The sequence below is a fragment of the Apis dorsata genome, unplaced genomic scaffold (genome assembly GCF_000469605.1).
Source record: "Apis dorsata unplaced genomic scaffold, Apis dorsata 1.3 scaffold_70, whole genome shotgun sequence".
Lineage (NCBI taxonomy): Eukaryota > Metazoa > Arthropoda > Insecta > Hymenoptera > Apidae > Apis > Apis dorsata.
Genome location: NW_006263368.1, coordinates 67105 through 81169, shown reverse-complemented (window position 1 = coordinate 81169; position 14065 = coordinate 67105). Strand labels below are relative to the sequence as shown.

General features: G+C 22.1%; 1 protein-coding gene across 3 annotated transcripts in view; it reads right to left on the bottom strand.

Moving 5' to 3' along the window:
- LOC102678921 (protein kibra) overlaps positions 1-14065 on the bottom strand; it is a 42556-nt gene that overhangs the window by 26197 nt on the left and 2294 nt on the right. Inside the window, exons 2-4 of one of the 3 annotated variants that reach the window (XM_031515459.1) lie at positions 13637-13865; positions 3664-3773; positions 3090-3184 (exon numbers count right to left, since the gene is read on the bottom strand). In XM_031515459.1, the coding sequence (XP_031371319.1) occupies positions 3090-3184; positions 3664-3773; positions 13637-13764 (333 nt within the window). In that variant the 5' untranslated portion in view covers positions 13765-13865. The remainder of the gene's footprint in view (positions 1-3089; positions 3185-3663; positions 3774-13636; positions 13866-14065) is intronic. The other 2 variants (XM_006610181.2, XM_006610183.2) reach the window with 2 other exon arrangements.

The following is a 14065-nucleotide window of genomic DNA, read 5'->3' as shown; positions in this document are numbered from 1 at the left end:
CTCTTTAACATTTGAATCACGTTTACAATACAATTATATTTCTATAATTATATATTATTAAATAATATTATATTATATATATAATATATTAATATATATAATATATATTATATTAAATAATCGTATACAATTATATTTCTATAATTATTNAATTATTTTCATTATTTACATGTACAAAATTATGAAAGAAAAATATAAGAAATTTATAATATAATAGAAAAAAAAAAGAGAATTTTAGAGACAATTTAATATTTATAAATATAATTTCAAAAAAATAAATATAATAAATATAATTAAAATAATATCGAAAAAATATAATTGAATAAAAATTATTTTTATGACCTCGATATACTCATCATTCAAAATATTATTATATAAAATATATATATTGAAATATAAATTACATAACTTAATTTTCTTAATCCTTTAGCGATTAAGAATTAATAGTGATAAAAATTTATCATTGCGAAATGCATTTACAGTGATAAACCGTAAACTTTTCTTTTATAATTTTAAATTTTTGATTGAAAATTAATAAAATTCATTATTTATTTGATGACTTTTCAAATTCAAAAATTTCGAATGAAAGAATTTTATTTTACATATGTATCATGATTGATTTTTTTCACGTAGAATCTTTTCATGTTTTTCTTCTTAGATACGTCATATTTATGTCATAAAATACTTTAAATACATATAAAAATATATGCATATTACGTATATATATTTTAATAAAGAAAAGAAAATAAAAAAAGTAAGTATAAAGAAAGTAAAAAAAATAAGACGCGAAACAAGCTATTCTTTAATCTGTGAGACGAATTCCTCTTGTTCCTCAAATTACGTTGTCACTTCGTTTCAGAAATCTACAGACAATCTCGAAACTAGAATCAAGTCGCGAGCTAATCTTGAAAATCGATGATGACATCATGCGAACAGTATTTCGACCAAAATAAATATACCGTACATCGACATTCTCTCTCTTCCTGACCTGTTCCACGTGAAAAGCTATCTTTCTTTCTTTTTTGCAGAAAATTCATCTGCAAATATCATCTATACTATATATCTATGATATCAATGTTTCCCGGTGAATTCGCGAACTCCGAAGAAATCATAAAATAACTTTTGGAGGATCGCCACAGTCTTATATACTTTTATGTATGATTATTTTTATAGAAAATTTTATAATTATTATGTAGTTGATAATATAGAAATACAAATATACAAATTTTATGTAATTTTTAAATCATTTTTATGATATTTTTATGATATAAAAAAATATTATTAGATTCGTCACATATTAAATATTCTATACTTGTCTACAGATTTTTAATATTTCACTTTAATATACATTTCATTAATATTCTCTCGAACCTTGATTTATTCCTAAAAATAAACATGTATTATGAACCGCATATAATAATGTTTGTTTGAATGAAATCGCATCACTATTGCTTCACATTTATGCGGATAATGTAAACCGATCTTTGTGCGTTTCTTTCTAGCAGTGCGAAAAAACTTTACTATAAGTTTGTAGAATTGTTTGGCTCAAAAAGAATGATTTATAAAAAAACTTTATAAAAAAAGTTAACAAAAATAGTTAGAAATTATCCTATCATGATTTATTGCATGAAGATTATAATAAAAATATAAAAGAGAAAAAGAATGAAATATAAATTTAAATTGGAAAAGAACGAAGTAGCTCCAAGACCAATATAAAATATTCACAGTTGCAGCAAAAATTTTGCACATTTGGCATTTATGGAAATTCACGTTCTGCGAATAAGTTAAAATAAAATATTATGCTAAAATGTGTTTCCTAACATTAAACATAACACATTTAAATAACTAACATTAAACATAACACATTTAAATAATTAATCTTTTTTTAACTGATCATATATTCAATCTCATTCTCTTAAGATTTTCATATTTTTTTTAAGATAAAAAAATGCATTAATTTATTATTCATTAATTACAACAGTATAATAACAATCTATAAATTTCATAATCAAAAACTTGTTTTTTAAATGACGTTCAAAACACAACTCGACATGAAAATTCGAGAGGAAAAAATTATTTAATCCATTGTTAATTGTATAATCTAGCGACAAATATTAATACAAGCAAACGAGAGGGAACAGTTAGTGACCGGAAGTAACATGATTTCTCACGAAATAACTTCCTGTGTAGAAATTCTATCATCCCTCGTTTAAAAGTTTATCGTTCCCTCGTTGTTCATAATCTCAACTAACGGAGGTTCATCGACATAAGAATTGAAGGGATAAAAAATGCAATAAATATTACATTTGTTGTATTCATTATGTTCATTATGCTACTGTCTCGTTAATTTTTCATCATAATAAAAATTAATACAATAATTGAGAGTTTTTGCGATATTCAAATTGAAGTTAGAATTACATAGAAGTTTCAATTCACAATTTTTGAGAACATAAAAAAAATTTCAAATATACCAACGTAAACTTATACTAATTATACACATATTATATTATATTGATTAAAATGTAACAAGTGATCAATTATTTTTCAATTACTATTTTTAGAATGGACAAGGACTAGTAAGGAATTTCTGTTTCATAACAGAAAAACATCTGGATTCGATTTTTGCCGTTGAAAATATATATAACATTTTCTAATCTTTTTTAAAAAAAAACTTCTCAATTCTATATGAATACGCAATTTTCATTCCATAAATAAATAGACAATAATATAATAATATAATTTAATTCTAAAAAAAGAATTCTGAAGAAGTTAATTCTGCTTAAGTTTATTTTTTACGTATGAGCACAAAGATAAACTAAATGCCAATTCGAATATAATAATATCTCGGGCATTTCGATTTACAATATTAATCTTCACGAACGAATCAATTTTCATAAAATATATATATCTCGATAAAGTATTATGTTTTACTATATATATATAATTAATGGTTTTAACTTGAACTATTTTAAAGGAATTGATATTTCTATTAAATATCCATGTCTATAGATGATTCAGATATATTTAAAAATGATAAAGATTAAAAAAACTTATCATATAAAAAACTTTTTCATACTTTTCAAACTTACCTCGAGTACGTCTTGTGCCGTCTGAAGATATTCTCGAAGCATGGCCTCTTGAATGGCTCGCCATTCTTGCCTTGGATCTTCGAGTTGCGTCGTTTCTGAAATTTTTTTTATTTAATTATATAAAATGAAATAAATGAAAGAAATAAAAGATTAAGAATATATCTTAAATTTCTACAACGATAATTTTATTCTTATAATTGTATTACTTCTTTTATACTATATTTCATATGATAAAACTTTTTTTAAGATTTATTAGAAAAACTTATCATATAAAAAACTTTTTTTTATATTAATTTAAGATTTATGAGAAAGTCTATAAATATATATATATATATATATTCAAAAATATACTTTTTTTCAAATTTATTATAGATAAATAAAAAATTATTTAATATTTAAAAATAACAATGAATTTATATTATAAGTTAATTTATTTATATTATAAATATAATATCGAATCGAATTATTTGATCATATAATGATCAAAAAAAAATCTTTTTAAATATTTAAATCTAAAATTTTTAATATGATTTGATGTAATTGAACAAAGAAATATTTTTAATATAATACTCACGATTGACATGATTAATATAATATGCACCCACGTGTTTGTCATAAGCTTCCTCCCATCCAAGTGGAAGTTCGTTTCCGATACAGTCTGCAAATGTTTGAGGTTTTGTAAATCTGCAATTAAAATAAAAAAAAAATCTTTAATTCATTTAAAGGCAGACTTTTTTTTTTAATTAAATATAAATATAAAAACATTCAACGCGAAATCTCGTCATTATTAGAACTTAAAAAAAAAATTAATCTAAAAATTTTATAATCATATAAAAAATAGCGGATCTTCATTCTTTTCCATTTCTATTATAAAATATTTAAAAACAAAATTAAATAAGAAAATTAAATATTGTGTACATTAATATCTATGCATATATATAAGAAATATTATTTATATGTCTATATATTTTTATAAAATTAAATAAATTAAACAAATCCTAATTTGTTCGTTTATTAAAATTAAAAAAATTAAAAATATAATTATTAATTAAATATGTCGTATTCATAACTCCAAAAATAATTGTTATAATCGATTTACATCACTAGATTTACTGACATCAAAAATTTATCAAAGATTTAAATTACTAATTACCATTAAAGTAAAGTTGCATGAAATAATATAATATAAAACATTTTATATATGAATTAAAACTGAAATTTAATTTTATCTAATAATATTTTATTTATCGCAAATTTTAATATTCGTAAATAAATAGATTACATTATCTGACTCTAATTTTAAAATAAATCAAAACTATACTTAGTTCTAATTCAATGTTTTATCCAAATTTTGTAAACAAATATATTTCTAAATTAAATTTATCTTAATACCATAATGACTTTTTAATTTATATTTAAATTTTTTCATCCTTGAAATATTTTTCACTTTTTTGTGAATCGTTAAAATAATGACATATTTGTTTGTAACTTATATTATTAAATATATATATATTATATTTATTGTGCATTGTATTATATATTGTTATATCGATAACAATTGTTTTCATATTTTAATAGCAATGAGAGCAAGAAATACCGACGAGACAAGATTATGGCGTAATCCTAAAAGATTTCGAAGATTCACAAAGGAATTCATCAATAAAACTATTCATCAATAAAAACTAATCTTGATTCAAAAAATTTATTTAATATCGAAAAATCATAAAATAGAACCTGTAATTTTCCATATCATATACGTTATTAAATTATCGATTTTATTTTTTAAAATTTTTTCTTTGAAAATAGCTTTTTCTTTATTCTTCTTTTTTAATTAATTATTTTCTTTTTTTATTCTGAAAATTCCATCGATAATTAGACAACAGCAATTAATTAGACTTAATTAGATTTATTAATTAATTATTATTAAATTATAATTAAACAAATAGTAATGACTATTAAATATACTTAATAATAACAAATAAAAAATTACTTGGACCAAATGCTGTTATATTTTCATATGTGTATGCGCACAACGAGATTATATCTTGCATACAAAATAACCTGACCTCTAGAGGCCAGCGACCAACTCGAGTTTATCGTGTCGAAAGTGAAATGGAATCGGTAATCGGCACAAGAAGAATGCGAATACCAACAAGTACATATTACAATGCTGGCAAGAGAAAGAAAGAGAAATTGCACATATTTGAATAATTTTTTTTTATCATCGAATTTTTCTGTTCTTCACTTAAAACGAATATCTATTATTTAATTTTTAATATTATAACTATTAATTCGTTTCTATTATATTTCTTTACTAATACCACAATAATTTCGTTAAAATTTTTTTATTTTTACACATGCATATCTTCTACATTTAATATCACGATAGCGTGAACAATGACATTGTTCATTTCATATTAAATCATGTATATACATATAATATATTTAAGCATATATATATACACACACACACACGTGTCATTAGCGTAAAAATATTTAAAAACTAAAAATTGTATTACATTTAAATAATTATTTTTTTACAATAATTTCTAGATACAATTAGCAAAATTCATTTTTTGAAAATTTCAAAGAACGTAATATTTTATCATTGATAACAAATAACAATGGAAAATTTGCAATATTAAAAGGATTTTATTAACAAATTGTTTTTTATTCTAAATTTTATTTTATTTTAAAATTTTATTTTATTCTAAATTATATTTGAAGATAATTGTTATTTATAGTTTTAGCTTATGATAAATTTTATAGTATATGAAGAATCAAGATTTATTTCAAATTTATTTCAAATTTAAAAATATAATATACGAATTAAGTAATAAAATAAATCACTCATGAATAATTATTAATATATTCTTATGAATATAATTATATATATATTATAATTATGAATATATGTATATAAAAACGGTTTTCTTTATTCAACAACAATTTTTAACTTAATTATTATTTTTGCACACATATAATTTTTATCATTATCCATATATCCAATATAATTCTTATTCATTAATATGATACGTTGAGATAAATGTAAAAAAATAATTTGCATTATATATTTCTTCATTATTTCTACATATAAACATTTTTATTCCTATATGAATTGTGATCGTAAGTACATATAATGTAAGTTATTTATTTTCATTAAAATGAATTTAACTATTTATATTTTCAATATATATAAATTTTCAAAATATTTTCAAAATATAAATTTAACTATTTATATTTTCAATATATTTATTTACTATTATTATATTAATTTAATGTTACAAAATGAAAATAATAAAAAAAAACAAAAACTAAAGTTTTTTCGAAACTTTTGTTTTTGTTATATTATTACAATATATCATAGAAATACTTAGAAGAGAAATGAAGTACTTGAATACTTAGAAAATTGTACACGACAAGAAATCATGGTAAATAATATAAAAGCTTTAAAAATATTAGTCGATGATACAGAATTTCAGTGACAATTTCTTGATTCCTTTTCCATCGCGTGATTCACGTTTTAATATGCCCTTGGCCTTACCGCAGCGTGTCCTACAATACGAAGGAGGAAGGAGAAGGAGGGTCAAGAATGTACATCATGACGAAGGAATAACGTGGACAAGAGAGGAGGGGACCAGTTAAAGGGGCAAGAGGAAAGAGAGGACGACATTGGAGACGGCGTAACAGAAACGGCAACCTGAGAAGGAAACTTAACTTTGGAACAAATCAAATGTTAAAAATTGCATAAATACAATAAATTCTACATCGATAAAGTTATGCTATATACATTACAACCTGCAATAATAATAATAATAAAATCTTTTCTTACAAGTTTACGATTTTCTTTACGAAGTAAATCAATAATAATAAATAGTTAGAAAATTTGTATTGACAAAATTTATAAATATTTCAATATTAAAATTATCGATTCTAAATAAATAAAATATTATTATGAAAATAATTAGATGATAATAATTTTTTTATCTGAATAAAATATGATAATTCATTTTTTCAATTTGTCTAATACCATTCAATTTGTCATCTTATCATTATTTACATTATAGAAAAGATTACGTGTTAATAATTTACAATATTAAAACATAATATTTCGATATAACATGGAATTTATGAACTTATATAAACTACTTTTTATCCTAATATGATATATCATAACAAAAAGAGAAAAATGCAATACAGATTTTATTTTTGATATTGAAATATCTTTTTATATAACAATAAATGTCCTTTTTTTGCATTATTATAAAACATAAAAAAATGAACACATCATCAATAACAATATAGTATTGTTATATCGAGACAATAAACATGTATATCGCTAATATAATGCTACACTATCAGCATACCACTTGTTAGAAATTTCAAAGGCTGTATTTATGATACATTCACCTGACTACTAATCTTCTACGAAGGAAGCTGAGAAGTGATGTTTACCAAGGGAAATTACAACAGAAGTCATGACAACGACAGGAAGCATAAAATAACTATTACTATCACGTCTGTTTCAATTATACTAGATGTATTGCAAACTCATGAAATAGAATGGTGAACTGATGAAAACATTATATTGCTATACATTGATTATTGAATTCGATTCATCAATTCTTTTAAATAATATCTATATGAAAAGGAAATAGAATATCTTATTTCAAAGTTAATGAGAATAAAAAAAAAAATACAATATTTTAATTTAATATTTTATATGTAAAAAAAATTACGTATATGTGATATGTATAAAATTAGTTTATTTTAGATCTATTTTACATTAAATAATTTAAAGAATCAATTTATATAAAAAATTTTAAGCTTTCATTAAAAAAAATATATAATTTCATTTCATTTATGATAAAAAATAATAATATAATAAATTATATTGAACTGCAAAATTTTTTTCTGATTTTTCGTAGGATAGGAATTATAATCTCCATTTATTTATTAGATATATATAAGATATTAATTTATTAGTAATATTTAATAAAATACTGATATACATATATCTCATGTATACGTTTATCTTGTCGTTAGTTGAGAAGAAAAAATCTCCCGCAATATACTATGTATATCAGATATTTTTAATCTACAATGATGATATCAAATGAAAATCGAATTTGTTGCACGATAAAGATTTCTAATGTAAAAGATAACTATACAAAAATTAAAAAGATTAGATTCGTATTTCTTTAATCTTATATCTATGTCAAATATTCATTTTTCAAATATTTAAATATTTTTTAGTAAAATAATTATGTCAAAATGAAAGAATTAATACACAACAAATATTTTATTTTTAATATTAATCTTTTCATTTTATAATTCATTAATAATAAAAATTAAAGAATTGAAAAAAAATGGGACTAGAATCGATTATTTACGAAGTAAAAAATTTAATATCAATATAACTCAATTAAAGTTCAAAGTTTTGTATTTTATCGAGCACAGAAAAAAAAGGAATGAAAAAAAAACTAGTTAAATATTCCTTAATATTCTCCTATTATTAATATTTGTTTCATTTAATTTCATCTAATTAAATTTCAGTCAAAAAACCAACGAAAAAAAACATTAAAAGAATTTAGAATATACTTTGATGTTATGATCGATATTAAATTTAATTTTTTATTCTCACAGTAGTTATGTAGTTAAAATAATAAATAAGATTCTTATCAGAAGTTAAAATTATAGCTACATATCTCTAAAAATATAAATATAAAAAGAATCGGAATTAAAATTGGAAATGTTATCAAACTGAATATTTTATATCAATAAAAATGTGATATCTATTTCTAAAAGTTAAAATAAAAAGGAACGTAAATTAGAATGAAAATTATCTAATTATTAAATTTCATCAGTTCGCTTTTGTTTAAGAGTATTGGAAAGCAGGTTATTTATTTCGTGATTAGATGAAACACACACGGCCCTGAATGTAACGTAAATTATGTACAAGCATGTATACGTGGACATGTAAATTGCGTAAGTTGTTGTTCTTCGACTATATACCTAGCTTTGATACCTAGCAAGAACATTATTTGAATACGCGTACAAGTCGAATATCGATCACATTTTCGTATTTTTATAAATCAATTTGACTACTGAATATTATTAGCTTTTATATAAAAAGAAAATTAAATAAACAATCTGATTGTTTAATGTTTTAATTAAACACCATGATCATGATATTTATTTGTATATAATTATGTTTATATGCTATGATAACTTTGAATATTTATTCTATGATCTAATTTCTATATTTTATATATTTTATACTTATTTTCATTGTTTTATTTTAAGTAAAAATAAACAATCAAAAAAAAATATTAAGTAATCATTAAAATTGTTTGTTTATTAAAATATTATTAAAATTTTATTAAAATATTTTGTCATTAAATCTAATGAAAAATAATAATTGAATGAATCTTAATATGCATATATATGTGCAGAAAAATTTATTTAAAACATTGTTCTAATAATTTTTTATCTGAATTCTTCTATCTTTTTTTTATCTGTGATTCTTCGCTGATACTTCACTGATTTTTGCTTCAATATTAGACTTGAATGATTGTATATGATATATTTCCAAAATGAATTTTTCGATATTTTATTTTGAAAAAAATTTATTATTTATTTTCGATCTACTTTCCACGTATCTTTCGTTAGTTCATTAGATTTAAAGTGTTAAAAGTTTATCAGAATAAATAACAAGCAATAGTAAGAGACAATTAATCAAATTGGTGAAAATATATAAAAACGAATTGAAAGCATTTAATTGCGACGGGCAAGAAGAATATTCTACGATCGGTCACGTAGAGGCCGGTTAAGCATATAAATCGTGATTACGAATGATAGTTGAAAATATTTCTAACGACATAATGACTATTTGCGTTGATGGCGAGACGGTCGAGTTGCCGAGTCGTTTTGAAACGTGTTCAAGCGTAAAAATTCCAAGAAGAAAATAATGGTACTCAGCTTACAGGAATCTCCTTGCCTTCATTCTCTGTACGTGGATGTGTCACAGCCTAGGAATGTCTCGAATTTCCAAGTTTGGGAACACTACCTCGTAATTCGTGCCATGGCTTTGGTCACGTATATGTATACGCAATATCATGCTGTCCGTCCTTTTATTTCTTTGCGTCACAATGACAATTTCATAAATTATATCAGAAAAATTTTGTCAAATTCAATTTCATTGCAATATTCATCATTAATCAATATTTTTATAAGTTCGTTAAAACAAATATTTTTTTTTCTTTAATTCAAGAAAGATAAAAAATCTATTTCAAATTATTTTATTTCTATTAATTTATAATTATAATAGCATAAGGTAAATCCGAGAAAAATAAACACTATTTTCTCAATATTTCTTTGTATAATGAACAATATATAATTTATATACTTTCAAAACAAAAATAAAAATTTTAATACAATTTGTCTCCTAAATATTTTACAACTTTTTTTGCTTAGAATAATTTTTCGAAATTCAAATTTTTGAAAAAATATAGTATACTGATATTTTTTTAAATTAGAAATATTGCAGAAATATAGCCGAGAAACAATTGTCTCTTTTTTTTCCATGGATATTCTTACAATCTTCGTATAAAGAAATAATTTATGTTTCATTTTATATAAATGTAATCAAATAATTAAAATCCAAGAATCGAAATTCAAATAAGGATTTAAAAAATCAACTTATATACTTATAAATCTATAAACAATCGCATACTAATCATAAATAATCATAATCGTAAATTCACGAAACAATATGGTATGTATATACGAATGGCTGGCATTTGCTCGACATCGAATTCCAACCAAAAGAATGTGAGGGAAAGGAAGAGAGGCAGAGAGAGCAGTTGTGAGCATGCGCGCGCGTGAGAGATTGAAAGAATTTTCCTAAACACAGATGTCGAGCAAATACCATACATTGCAGTGCATAAGGAATTGGGAAAACTGGATGAATGAAGTGAACGCGAATTCGATTCGAAAAAGAATCAGAGGCGAGAGATAGTGAGAGAAACTAAGTAATTTCAGAGAACGAAATTTCGAGATTTCGAGGAACGCAAAAGTCGCCAGTATACGAAATAACCGTACACCGGGTTCTGTTCGCGTGCCAAATGTGCAAACGAAAACAGCAGCAAATAGATCGTGTAACTTGTGCTCAAATTTCCGAAAGATAATTTGAGTGAATAAATATTGATTTTATATTTTAAATAATGATATTTAAAATATAAAATATATGTATAGTTTTCAATTTACATATTTTATAAATATACACTGATGATATTAATATATTATATTTGAATTGATTAGTTAAACAAAAAATTATTTAAATATTAAATATTACTTGTGTACTATTAATTATGAATTGTTTATTGTGATTTATAAATATATAAACAATCTCTTCGTAACAAAATTTATTTGCACAATAAAATTTATACAAAAGAATATATTTTTGTATCACATTAATATTCAGATTTTAATAAAAAAATATTTCTTTATTAAAATGTATATTTTCGTATTAAGTAAAATAATAAATTTAAATAATCTTTTTACAAAAATTTTTTTTTTAAAAATTCAAAAATATTAATAAAAATTATATATAATTTTATATTATATATAATATGTTATATTAATATTATATATATTATCAAGATTTAAAATTTTTATTATGTCAAAACAATAATTTATTTATAATATATACTTAATTAATAATTTAAATAATAATAATTAAATTATTTTATTATTTTTATATTATTTTTATATTATTTTAATATTGTAATTATAGAAAAGTACTCCAAGAATTTGTTTAATATTTTTTTCGTTTTTTTTAGGATTTATAAGATTTTATAATTGTTATAAGATTTTAAAAATTTGAATTATTTATAATAAAATAATTTTTTATTAAACCAAAGAAATATCTTTCATGTTTAATGTTATTTATTTGTAATGAGCATCTATATAAAGTGTAGTATCATAATATTATTTTTTGATAAAAAGAAAAGCTATTGTCAAATTTTTTCACAATATTTATATTTTTTTTCACTTTGATAAATAATAAATAATAAATAAATTATAAACTAGAAAATTTAATTGATTAATCTTTAATGAATTAAATTTCAATTATTATAATTTTAATTATTCAAATTTTTTTAAGTTTTGATGTTAATATTTAATTCAATTATTAATACATTATTTATATATATGCAATATATATAATATAATATTTTATATATCTCAAATATATTTTCAAATAACATATTTTTAATTTTTTACACAATATTTTATATTTTCTATATAAAATTTTTTATAAGCATCATCAAATAGATATGTATAATTATTTCGAAAGAAAAAAAAATCAAATGAAAAAAAAATATGCATAACGAAATTGATGTTTATGAATAGCAACATCAAAATCAGAAAAATAATACCCCTGTATCAAAGTCTATTTTTAGGTACGGGTCAGTTGCATGTAGTAGATATATATACATATACCGGTTAACCCCGTAAGATGGTTCACTTACATTACATCGCTCTACGATTACACGTATACACATTAATCTAAACAACGTGAACACGTGGAACACTATGCTATGTAAGTCAGTTTTATAACAAGATTTTAGCTTTTTGCTCGATAATAAGCATTATTTGCTGGATCAATTATGAGACTAAAACTTTATTTATTTGTTCATTATTTCAACAAAATTAAAAAAAAATATTTTATATCATTTTGCACATTAAGAATATTAATATTAATTACATTCCGATATCGAATAAATACTTAAGTAATTAATTAAAGAAATTGATTTAAACATATTATTAATTCAATGTGTAAATTATTATATCACATATATTTATTAGTATTTAATAATTAATATTAAATAACAATTAGTCAATTAAAAGAAAAATATTCAAATTATATACATTTTTATATATTCATTTACATAAAAGAATAAATTTATTTATACGAAAATAAATAAATTTTATACTATAATTGTAAAAATCTTATTATCAGATTTAATGTAAGAAATTTTATTTGAAATTTTTAATTGCAATAATTGCTATGAATTAAAATACAATAATATGAATTAAAATGGAATTTTGTAATCAAAAAGTTGAAATGAATAGTAGTTTTATTTTCGCATGCGACCATGGTCACCAGATTTCTCAAGTTTTTCATCGAGAACGCGGCGGCCCTGGCGACTGGAATGCGGGCGCGGCGAGTCCTCGGTGTATGAATATACGCATACACATAGTTGATACACACATTTAAGAAACTTAAGGGGCACTCACATGAGGGCAATATAATTTCAAAAAAATATTTATCAATATATCAATATTTCTATTTATATATATATGAATTATATATGTTAATTATTAGAATAAAAAATTTCATTCGCTATATATAAATTCGCAAAAAATATGATCTTTAAATAAAATAAAGAAAATGCATAAAGCACATATAATTTCATATATGTACACTCGCTATTTTAGCACGTGTACACATGCATACAACATATACATTGAAAATGGCGTACCTGTCTCTAGGATCGATCCACGTTGTTTTTCTTGTATTATGATCGATGAAATACACTTTTCCATCAAAATCTTGTGCGACGTCCCACCCTTCCGGAAGCGGTATCTCCCCATTCCGTCTCCTTGGCATATTTCACTGCGCTCTAAATCCATCCAAAACTCTCTATCACCGACCAGTCGACAGGCACATATCTGTGCGCGCGAGCACATACTCCCCGTGCCACATACACGCTGTATTGATGAAAGAGAAAGAAAGATAGCTAATGTAAGATAGACAAAGAGGAACATTCGACATTGGTAAAGAAAAGACACATAATAGTAATACACACTGATATGCCAATATATAGTAGAATGGAAATAGAAAGAATGTATTGCATATCACTACGCACAACATGCATAATATACGTACACATGCAACGTATACATTCCGT